This window comes from Parasteatoda tepidariorum, chromosome 5, assembly GCF_043381705.1.
Source record: "Parasteatoda tepidariorum isolate YZ-2023 chromosome 5, CAS_Ptep_4.0, whole genome shotgun sequence".
NCBI classification, from domain to species: domain Eukaryota; kingdom Metazoa; phylum Arthropoda; class Arachnida; order Araneae; family Theridiidae; genus Parasteatoda; species Parasteatoda tepidariorum.
Genome location: NC_092208.1, coordinates 34,613,535 through 34,626,458, shown reverse-complemented (window position 1 = coordinate 34,626,458; position 12,924 = coordinate 34,613,535). Strand labels below are relative to the sequence as shown.

General features: G+C 29.1%; 1 protein-coding gene across 1 annotated transcript in view; it reads left to right on the top strand.

Moving 5' to 3' along the window:
* LOC107436158 (SAM and SH3 domain-containing protein 1) overlaps nucleotides 1-12,924 on the top strand; it is a 103,727-nt gene that overhangs the window by 37,594 nt on the left and 53,209 nt on the right. Inside the window, exon 3 of the mRNA XM_016047750.3 lies at nucleotides 6,286-6,329. Within this exon, the coding sequence (XP_015903236.2) occupies nucleotides 6,286-6,329 (44 nt within the window). The remainder of the gene's footprint in view (nucleotides 1-6,285; nucleotides 6,330-12,924) is intronic.

Sequence of the window (12,924 nt, the reverse complement as noted above, 5' to 3'; positions counted from 1 at the left end):
GCGCATGTATGACCTACATGAGCAAAGATGCATGTTGTAATGTCACAAAATGTTTCAGCCCACTCTAGCTGGTTAGAATCGGTAATGAAAGCGATCACTTTAGGCAACAACAATTACTAAAACAATTAAACAACAATTACTACAACGATTCTCTACTGAAAATATAATAGAATTGTCGAAACATTAAATTACAAATTGCCACTAAAAGCACACAGCAAATATCACCACCACCAGTTAGGTGACACTTTAATATCTTTCAGCGGATTGATGGCAGGCATTTATCAAAGGTTATAAAGTCTGTACTTTCCTAATCATAGTATAAAGGTATTTCCTGCCCTTTCTTCTCGAGTGGATTTGTGAAGAAGTTTCGTTCTATCATTCTTATATACAGTTGGCTAGTTTCAAGATGATGATGCGAGCAGAAAGGGCGCCGCGTGGAAAGAGAGCATCTCTAAAGGGATTTAAATTATTCAGAGTTCGAGAAGGGGTTGCTTTTGAGAATCGATAGAGGAAGTAGTTTTCGGTTGATGCACTCTTCGAAGTTATGAGAGAAGTTATAAGTGACTCTACTTATCGAAGAACTTCCATGAATTTACTGTTTGGGAGAAGATTTCAGTAAATGTGGATTTCATTCTTTTTTATATTAAATATCTTGTGTTTAACCAATTTTATTTCGTATTCAGTAAATTTTTTTAACGAGTTTTACTTAAATACTTAATATATTAAAAGACAAATGTAATACGATTTACATACGTGAACTTTCACTGCTCAACTATCGAAGATTTAAAGAAAGCTGAATCTATAGAAAAAGGCAAAATTTTTCCATTCTTTTTTATTTAGATTACGATAACAAGAATCGTTAATATATCTAAAAAAAGTAATTGAATAGTTGTATATGGCTTTTTTTCTATGTTTACGATTGCAAATTATTTTGTAAAATGTAGGGGGGGGGAATAAATAAATAAAATATCTGCTGAACAAAGAAATTTATAATTTTTCAAAAGTATTATATTGTTTAGAAATTTGTAGTTTTTTTTAGTTACTTAAAAAAATATTTGCTCTTATTTTAAATTCGAAGAAATTTAAAGAAGAAATTTGTATTTCCATTGAATTTTTTTTATATTAAACTATTTTGAAGGACAATCGATTTATAATTACATTTTCGGTAAAAATAATAAAGGGTGATTATAACTTATTTAGACCACAATTTAACTTATTTAGACCACAGAGTTCGTTCTGGTAGTCAGATGTCAAAAAACCTTGGTATGAGGGTTACATATTTCTTTTTATCATACGTTTAGCCAGGGTCGATTGGCCATAAGCTGATTTGCTATAAGGGCAACATATCAAGACGAGAAGTATCTGTAGTTTCAACATCTTTTAATTTGGAGCAAATAAGAAGATACTATCCATGACATGGGCAGCATCTTCGTGGATGAAAATTATTATGTAGAACACCGATTCTCTTGAGATGCTTCCCTTGAGAACACAGATTTTTCTAAATGTTCTTGGCAAAAATATCACCATTCCTAATTTTTAGCCATGATGGCTCAAGGAGTAGAGTGCTCGCCTCTCGATGAGGTGACTCGGTTTCGATCTCAGGGATGGCTAGTCTATACGAATTCTGCCCCCGGCTCGCACCAACCACAGCGCTGACGTAAAGTATCCTCTGTGATAGATGGATCATGGGTTAGAGTCTCTACGCCGTTACATTTTCTGTGGAGGTTTTCGTAGTTTTCCTCTCCATGTGACGCAAATGTGAGTTAGTTCCTTCAAAAAGTCTTCCAAGGAGGCCAATTTCCGCCAGTACTTGATCCAGGTGCTCCTTTGTCTTCTGGACTGGGTACAAAATTACAAGTGTTACGGTGTTGGACACTGGTAGTTGCCGAGGATGTGCGGTATTGGCCCTCGTTAAACTGTTCTACCTTAAAGTGGTCGACTTCGCGTGCAGGTCGTTGGGCTACCGAAGAGGGGTGTCATACCCTCTGCAGAGGATCAAAATTGTGATGACATGTCTCCGGACCATTCTCAGGGATGCTTCCCAGACCGTCGCCAATAGCCCATTCTGCTGCTCTAATTAGAGGTAAATGAACTACTGCAGTAAATGAACTACAACGAAACGTGGGATAATAAGGACTACAATTCTTAAAACTGAAAATTTCTGGTAAACGGTTACCATATAAACGGAAAAAGTTATTAAAAATGAAACGATTAAATATCGTTTATTTTGAATTATGTTTTTTTTGCAAGAAATCTCGTTTCCATATAATGCGGAAATTTTACAGGAATGTTTTTCACCGTGCGATTAGTATTAAAATTAATTTCAGTTATTTCAAATTGCTCTTCTTGACACAGAGTTTATTATTCTGTTATAATACTCAAATAGATTACAATAGAACAAAAGAAATAAAACATTTCACAATATCTCAGAAATTTTTTATGTGCTATTATTATGTTTTTAAAATATTTTCATGTAATTATTACGTATTATCATTATGTTATTTATTAAATTATTTATTATTTTGTTCATTTATTGATTTAGATTCCAAAACTGCATCGCATAAATTATTGATATTAAAAACACTTTCGAAATGAAATTGCTTGCGCTGCTTTGGAAAAGCCTAGAATAAGGGAAATACAAAATGTAATTTAGAGTTATAAATGAAGGGTATGGAAATGATACAGATTTAATTAATCTCATCTTCTAATAGTCAATATATTTTTCCGAAATGGCGGGGAAAGTATCAATCTTATGGGCTGAATATATCTCACTTTCTAATAATCAATATATAGTTTTCGAAATAACGTAGAGAAAATCAGTAAGGCAGCGCTTTTCAACTGTACTTGGTTATCGGATCCTGAGCTTGAAATTAATTTCTCTACGATCGATAATTTGATATTGAAAGTAAAGTTATTACGCCATCTAATTTTGAAATATTCTGAAAAGTAGCATAAATTTCCTAAATTAGAATTCTTTGCGATGTTACATGGATTTTTTAAATTTACCACAACTAATTAAGTTTCATGTAGAAACCAAAATGAAAATCTTAGTTTTCTTCTAAAATTTCGCTATTTAAAAGTTCGTAAAAAGTGACATAATTAAAAATAAAAGTTTTTTTTCTTATTATTCTTCTTTGATTAGGGTATATTTTAAAAATATATCGGTTTGAAATACAGAGAAACTGTTATTTAAAAAATAATAAAAATATTAAATATTTGTTATAAGTTATTTTTGCATGGAATTATCTTTGGACAAATGAATTCATCAATTGACTGCAAATATTTTTCAATTAGCTTAAAACGTTTTTGAGAAGTGGTGAAATACGCAAAAAGCAAGATTGACATTAAGGGGTTCAAACTTTGAACCACTCTTCTTAGGTAACTCTTAGGACCCTATTTCCAGATTGCGGATACCCTGTATGATTTGGGGATTAGAAACCCGAATCTGTCGAAAAACAGATCTGTTTTTTCAGACAAAATACGTTTTTGTGTCAGATTTCTTAACCCCTAACGTTCGGTTAATTTTCAAGAAAACGGTGATAAAAGTGCCTATTTTGCCAAATACACGTATTTGATTAGTGCTGACATCTACTTCAAAATAAACTAACTATCTACAATTACCTTAAAAATATTCTGTTACTGCCACCTGGTGTGTAAAATGAGAAATGAAATGTTTTCTGGGCAAGAGAAATGAATTATTTTATTCGTATTGGCGCGTTACTACTGAACGCTCCAGTCCGGAAATTTCACGGGAGCCAGAAATAGAGGGTGAAACCTCACCCCGTCATTTTCAAGGGAGCGAGAAGGTATGATCTGCTCTAATTATTTAGCATATTTGATGTCAACCCTTTGAGCAATTAAGATTGAGTCCTAGAAAGGGAAGATCTGATCACTATATCAAATGTTATTTAGGGTGGTCCGTTTTTATTTTGTGCATTATACCAGAAAATCTTTAATAACAATAGAAGACAACAATACATTTTAAAGGAACTTTCTCAAAAATGCATACTTACTGCATAATCAGACTTTTTAGAATAAGCTATCTGCGTTGTAGTTTATTTAACAAAACAACTTCTTTTCTATTTCTAATCAATTGCAAAAAAAAATTATCAATAATTTGAATAAATAATCACTTTTATACTTTTATGATGTGCATGAATAAAATCTTGAGTCATGAAAATTTTCATAAAACTTCTTAAAATATAATATCAAGTCAATATATTGTTATCACTCAGTTTTAGAATTCATAGTTGTGATTAAAGAAACCATTCTTTTTCTTTTGTCAAAAAGAGTATTATAAATAATAAAACTGGCAATTTTGCAGCAATTGTAAAAATTACGAATGTGGGTATTTAAATTGCTTGACTGAAATTTTAGACTATAGTAAAAACATTATTTATCGAGAAATTTTAAACTTATGCACCACACATAAATAAACATGTCCCACTTATTGAAGGCATATTGAAGTTAGAACTTGTAAAAAAAAAATAATTAAATGTCTTTTCAAGCAATAAACCACAAAAATTTCGTTATATTTTAAGTATCTCATATTCATTATTATAAAAGGACAATACAAGGAGAATAATGTAACAAAATTATTTTACCAGTTTCATTAGAAAATGCTAGTTATGCAAACATTTTTAAATTTTATAATAAAGCTATGCATATCTATAAGGCGTGTATTAACTTTAATTCGGCATTATCTTGGTGATAAATAACTTTACTTAAAGAATTTTATTCACCCTTCGAAGAAGTTGGGCTCATAAAGTTTCATCTTTGTCTTTCAATTAGAGATTCTTATTGCAGACTAAAGGAAACTAAAAAGTACATTCCCTTTCACTTTAAGTCCCGCAGTGATCGTTTAGACACAATTCCCAACAGATCACCGAAGTCAAGCCTCACTGGCTATGGTCAGTGTGCTTGTGGGTGACTTGAAATATTCTGCAAAGGGACCTGGGGTGTGAGCTAAGTCCTCGTTAAACTGTTCTACTGTAAAGTGCTTGACTTTTCGTGCAGGTCGTCGGGCTACAGAACCGAGGGTGCCACCCCCTCTGCAGAGAATCAAAATTGGGATGGCATGTCTTCGGATGCTCCTCAGGGATGTTTCCCAGACCGTCGCCAAAAGCCCATTGTGCAGCTCTAGTGCGAGGCAAAAGAACTACTACAATAAATTAACTACAACTAAACATGTGATAATAAGGACTACAATTCTTAAAACTAAAAATCTCTGGTAAATGGTTATCATATAAACGGAAAAAGTTATTAAAAATGAAACGATTAAATACCGTTTGTTTTGGAATACGGAAATTTTACCGTATGACTACAACATGAACTACAACAACAACCCTTTCACTTTAAGTATTCATTTACCATAATAAATAAATTGAATAAGAAAATGCTATTTTCACTTTTTTAGAAGGAAAAAAAGAATTATATTTACTCTCAGAAAACATATTACACGAAACTTTAATCATAAATATTGATGATTATTTTAAAAACAAACTTAAAAAAAAAACGTTCTATAATTCAACGAGTTGTAAACACAATCGAATGACAATCAATGCATCGTGACAAGATGTCAAATGGAACCTATCAACTCCTGGGATTAATATCTAATTAAAAACATTTCTAATCAAAAATATTTAATAATTTGAATAAAAATATTGTTCTTTGAAAATGGAAACTCTTGGACGAAAAAAATGAAGATTAATAGCACCTTTTTATACCAGAATATGAACTCTTTTAATTCAGAAAGTTATGTCTTCATTCCTCAATTTTAAATGAAACAGCGGTTTGGATATGGACAAATGGAGATATCGTCATTCTTTTAACGAATCAAAAAGCAGCTCATACTGAAATTTCCTGTATAGCAGTTTGAAAACCTTTAATTCTGTTGAAAAACTGCATCATTTGAAATACTATTCGGAAAAACTCTTTTTAACTGGATAATATTGTTAAAATATACTGCAACGTTTTTTGACTGTTTAATATTTTTAAATCATTAAAAACTACATTACAACGATTACTGTTACAACGATTTTTTATAGTGTAGGCTGTGTATTACATAATAGAACGTAGTTTATTTTTGAAGTTTTATATTAAAAAAATATCATTTGGGAATTTTACTTTCATATAATAATTTATTTTTCAAAAAAAAAATTTATCCCAGCATTTTTTTAAAAAATTATATCATCTTTATTGCTTGTTTTAATTTCTTAAAAAATATTTTTATTAACTACAAACATTTTTTAAAATTGATGTAAACTTACGTTTTTTTTTCTTCAGGTTCCGTAGTTCTAGCAGCACGTGCATCGATTCGGATTCTAGAGGTAAATATTTCATTCTGTGTATTTAGTATCAGTGTTCATTAAATGAATTTTACAACTAATAGGAAAATGATAAAATCCATTCAAGAGTATATGATAAATAATCCTTTGTGGAACAAAGGAGGAAATGTTCATATATGACAAAGAGATGATTAAAGGTCGAGACCTGGAAATGGATGTTTGATTTATATGCTGCTCTAAACTCACCTAAACTACAGTGCTAACTGTAAAAATTTCACCCGCTACGCATCTATGTTCATTAGTTAGATTACTAGAGTAATCCTTGCCGAAGCTGTAATTCTTTTGGGAAGACAGGTATTTAAGACAGATAATTAGAGCTAACAGGTATTTTGGCTACATGGGTAGAATTTACATAAAAACATTTCTGAGTTAGTTCGACAGAAACAAAATTCGGCCAACAATCGGATTACTGAAGTATCAAATTTCTCAATAATGGAAACCAGTGTAGAGGCCTTATAGGTGGTGTTGGGTCGTTTCAGTCAATATGTTTTCTTTCAAAGAGAATGCCTAAATGTCGAACTCAAGAGTATTCTTGTCTTAGGAGTGGGAATTGAGATTTCAAGGCAAAGAATTTGAACATGTGTACCTGTAAATCACCCTTGAATTGGATGTTCAACTCTGGTACAAAAAAATTATTTGTAAAATGATTTAATATTCTTAAATTTAATTTGTTCAGAAAATAAGTTTAAATTTGTCGCTCATTAATTCTCATGTGCAAACTTAAGTGAAAAGAAGGATACGTTTTAGATAAGTTTTCTGTGGTTGCATCAATTATTCCTTTTTAATAAACATGCCGTAATTGGAACTAATTTCAGTAATATCAATTCCATAACCTTTTACAAAAAATTATCAAAACAAAACATACTTTTATTTAGCAAAATATTCCCGGTACAAAAAAAAAGATTAATAAGGTTGGATTTTTCCTTTTCCACATTGATGTTTCCCAACTAATAATCATGTAAGTGCTCAACATATACCATTTTTACACTCATTCAAGGTCAGGCAACTATTTTATAAGGTCCACACCCAAAAAACGCCCACGCCTACTCAGTATTCTTGTCACGTGATCTTGTCTTAAAAGCCAATAGGATTGCATGTTTGAAGAAAAAGTGATAAAATTAAAGATTGAGAGATGTCGGATGAAAATTGAAGATCTTTCCTACAGTCTTCGATTGAACACGGTGTCACGATTTGTTGAATTGTATTCATTTTTATGCAATTAGTGTGATTAACTGATGTATTCCTGATAAAAATCTGTGTCTTAAATCACATTAACAGCTGTTACCGTTTTTTAATCATTACAGCTTAATATTATGAAGAAAATTTATGAGAAGATTTTACAATGTATGTTTAATTCAGCATATTTCAGGTTAAAAGACTGAATTATAGGGATGGATTGTCCTTAGAAAGTATAGTGAAGTTTCACAGCACCATAAATGACGAGCATAATTCTAAACTGTGAAGTGTTATTAAATATTAATTACTAGTTACAAATATAGTCATGTATGCCAAAGAAAAATTCCAAACATTCGATGCGAAAACTAAATTTTTATCTTTTGTAGGAGAGAGTCTTCATTCAAGAGTTTTCATTAAAAATCGTTAAAAGGAAGAATTTCATAGCAAAAAAACGTTTATTACAGATTGCTTAAAGTTTGGATTTTACAATAGTTGTTTGCTTATAGTTGCATGTCAATTCAATCAATATCACCTCTCTATTTATAATCCAGATCTAAAACTCCAGGATTAAAAAAGCTGTAAAATGTATTCAATGAGTATGAATTCTTATCAAAGGATGATATGAATAAATCTATGAATTCTGATCAAAGTTTGACTTGCAATAAGAGCGTTTACAAGATATGAAGAAAAGTATTCATTAGAACAATGTTGATAAAATGCGTGAATGGTTTGTAAATATGGCAAAAAATACAAACATTTACGATAACAACTTACAAAAAAAAGCAAAAATGCATTTATAGTAGTACTAATCAAAGTTCATTCAAAAAGTTTTAATTGTTTTTACTTTTGGTGGCAAGATTTAACTTTACACGAAAGAAATGTTTGCATAGAAAATGTTAATAACGGAATAGTTTTCATAAGAAGAAAAAGTTCATCAGAAATTTTTTTGTTAAAAGTATGCATTTTTTCCAAGTTTGACAAGATATATAAATACGTTCATGAGACATTTTTTAGATAATATTAGTGTAAAAAGCTTGCATTTTCTCACAAATCTGAGAGAATACATTGAAATTAACAAAAATAACCAACGTTGAAACATTTCTTGAGCAATTTCTTTAAGAAAGTTAGATTAATTTCGAAGTATATAAATGTTTTTAAGGAGGTTAAAGAAGAAGAACATTGTATAAAAATCAGAACAAGTGAATATAATGAAATTTTATAATAACTATTGTACGAAAAACTATAGTAATTAATATATGGAAAAAAATATACAAGAACATTTTATTTTCCATAAAATATTAATTTGAAAAGTAGAAGAGAATAACAAAGAAAAAACTGCAAATCATCATTGCATTTTTTAGAAGGCTGAAATGGATACCGAGAAAAAAAATCTCGCATATCTAAATTCCGGCAGTCACTTAATATAAAGTTTAGAGAATTGAATTTCCACTGAATAATTTAAAGATTCGATTTCATTTAACTGTTGAAAAGACGGAGAAGATTTCTTGAAAAATACGTACCGTAAATGTTAACCTTTCAAAACTCATTATACATTCTGAAGGAATAATTATCTCTGATTGCAATAACTCCAGCAGTTTTTTGAAGATAATGTAATTTTAAAAATTTAAAACCTTCCGTTTTTCCATATGCATACTTAATGAAACAGTTTTAGTAATAAATTATGGATTTAAGCGCCATATCATTTCTGCATATAGAAAATTAATAGCTCTTTTACGAAAACCAATTAGCGTAATCTGGGACAAGTCAATTTTCCGGTTTAAATTATGAATGATGTTAAACAGTTTTATTTTCTTGGCATGCGAGTTTAAAAGACATAATTAATATTTCCCGTTTTGAAAGGATTATTGAAGTCTACGCTTTTCAAAATTACCACCATTTATTGTTAAATCTTAAACAGATTGTGGTGTCTTTTTCCGTTATTTAAAAAGGCAATTATTGCACGCGGTTTAACTCGAAGTTCGTAATGTTTAGAATTTTTGTATTCACGAATATCATTCCAAACGGAGAAAAATGCAAATCATTTATCTAATTACTTGAGTGGCCATAATTATTTTTATGATGTGTTTGTAAAGTTGGCACGTTATTTATTGTGTCATTAGATACAAAATCAGACAAAGAATTTTTCAAATAATTTCTATCATTTTCAGAACAGAAAAACTGTTGAAATATTTATTATTAATATTTTATTTTGCATATTTCCTCAATGATGAAGTTTAATGTACTTTATTATCTTTCTTCTGAAGTTTCCATTTGTTGATAATATGCTTATAAAATGGTTTAGACCGTTTAACGTTTAATATTTACGTTGAGGCATTTATCTGCTGATATAGTTCTATATACTTAACAAGAATTATTTATTAAGCATGATCAATTATGTATGGATTTTCACGTTGAAAAAGAAGAATATGGATTGCTGAAAATTCAAAATAAAGTATGAAAAGTTTTAGACTTTGAAATATTTATCTATTGTTTGAATTTAGTACGATTCACAGAAACTAGTGTAACATTTGTGAACCAGCTAGGAAAAAATGTTTTGCAGTAGTTTACCGAAAAGCATCAGCTTCGTCTTAAATTCCGCAGATAAGGAACCTAACTGTAAGTAATTATAAGAGTTTTTTTTTATTTAGTTTTTTTTTCCAAGAACCCTCTAAATTTGTTATTACCATTATAGTTTTATTTCATTACCGAAAAAGAAATTTTAAATCTTACTTTTAGTTTCCACTTGGGAAAAATCAGTTTCGACCGCAAAAATTATTTTTTCAATATAAATTATGATTAACTGCTATATTTCGTGTTATATATCTTGAATTTTCTGAAATCTCTTACTTTCAGTTTTCTCAAGGGGAAAAAACATTCTCCTCCTTAAAAATATATTTGCAACTGTTCTGTTATGTTTTTATATTTTCCTATATAATTCAATCTTTCCTTTGGAGATTCTAAGAGCTGCTTGAAATAAATGAAATATTTAATTTCGAAACAGTATAGTGCATAAAAACTAGTATTTTGAATCATTCCTTAAAAAACGAAGTTGGACGATGAAGAACTACTTAGAAAAATTAAAAGAATACTAACTACACACAAAAAAAATTTAATCGTTTCCTATAACTGAAGTAAGAAAATCAGGCCTCATTTTAAATTTAAATATGAAAATTTTAAGGATAAATTTTAAATCGAATTAATTTTGCTCCATATTTTTTAATTTTAATTTTTTTAATTATTGTTCAATTTATAAGAAAAAATATCGGAATCATTAACATAGAGGAATTATTATTGGGATATTTAAAGTCTGCTTGACAGGTAAAAGTTAGACGCTGTTTTTATCACGGATAAAAAAATATGGTCAAAACTACCAGTATATGGTAAGATTTACCGTGTTTTTGACTGTATGAGAACTCTAAGAAACTCGGTAAATTTAATCGAAGCCATTTCGTAATTATTTTGGGTGAAACTAAAAATAAAATATAATTTTTTAATGTATTATACAATTTGGTAAATGTGGTTGAATATTTTAATTTTATCATGAAACCTTAGAGCATGGTATAAAAACCATTTATTTGGATAAATTAAATTTTAGTTTTTGTATTTTTTACTACATGTGTGGTAATAAAAACTATAATTTTAAAAACTAGAATTTCTGGTAAACCGTTACCATATGAATAGAAGAAGAATTTCTATATGAATAGTTTAAATACTATATATTTTGGTTTAATTAGCCAATTTCTTTACCAGAAGTGTCATTACCAATCAGTATGGTCATTTAACTAACATTTTGTTGCATTGGTCATTTAACTGCGAACACTGTTTTGAATTTGATAGTTAGTTTTCGTGTTTATTGTTAATTTTCTAATAATTGTTCATTTGCTAATTATTTAATTGGTAATTTTCTTGATTAGTTAAATGTTTTGAAAAAATTTACATTGCATGTTAGGAAACTTTATCAATTGTATAGATAAATTTAGAAACCTTTATATTTATCAACGGTAATTTCATTATAAATTTATGCTTTTCATAACATTAACATATTTTTCTTTTCTATTTTCATTCTTGCTCCTTTTTTGGTGTTACCAAGACCTGAGTTCTACAAATCTAATACGAATACTTCAGACATCGTCACGACTTTACATTCTATAAGAAATAATAAAGGGCCTTACAGTCTAATTTTTAAACTTGTTAACTGAACTTTATTTATTAATTTAAAGACTTGAATATATTTGTAGAAGTTAAATATCCAAAACACTAAAAATGGACAAAAATTACTTTCGTTTTCACTTTTTTTACAAATAATTGCTTAAAATAGCATTAGAATACATTTATTTATTTAATTTTTGCTCCTCTTCAATTAACATGAGCCAGATTTTTATTTCAGAATGATGACTTAAGTTACCTCAAATATTAGGGTAACATACGCAAACATCTTTTATTATTATTTTTTTTTGTCTTAAACATATATGATTTAGAAAACTTTCAAACTATAAAATTATACAATAAACTTAATAAATGAAGAGTATAACTACAGACCTACGTTTTAACATAGTTGATTACACGAGGGAGCAATTCTTTATTGCTTTCTATTGTAAACTAGTACAAAACAATAAACTAGAACAATTCCATTGCTGTAGTGTCTGACTAGTACAAAAACATGAGTTAGGGCAAAATGTTTGAAAATGAGTTTATTGTAAATTTAGAATTCCTGTACTCGTAGCTTTCTAAAAATATTTTTCTTTTGTTTGTACTCTATTTATTTACAAAGTTATAGCAGTTTTTGTGCTAGGGGATAACAGTGGAGCAGTTTTTGTGCTAGGGGATTCACTATAATAAGTTTAAGTCTTTAAATGCGTTTATTTTAAAATCACCGTATAACACCACCTTAAACACGATATCTCATGTTGTTTTTGAAATAATTATCTACAATGTTTCATGAGTGTTTATGATTATAGCTCACATGTTTTGAACAACAGATTAAGAGAAAAAGTAGAATTTCCTGTATTATGCATGTTTGTTGGCAAAGAAAAGCGCAGAAAATTGTAAAAATTTAATTTTTTAATCACATTGATCCCTATCTCAGCAGTATGTGCACTTGATATCAACTTTATAGTTCAAAACATAGTTGATAGCCTTCGAAATTAAATGCTCTAAGGATTATTTTATTTTTCGCGATAGAGTTTTTTTACAGACTTTAGCGTATATGTAATAGGTATGCTTTATTTTTGCCTAAAAAAGACCATCAAAATAATAACAATAATTTTTGCCAGTTACATGAGTTTTTGCAAATAACAAAACATATAAACAAGTTTTTTAAATTTTATACTAATATTTAGATAAAAAGTTATCAAAACTAGTCGGTTACCTTGAATATACTATATATATATATATATATAAA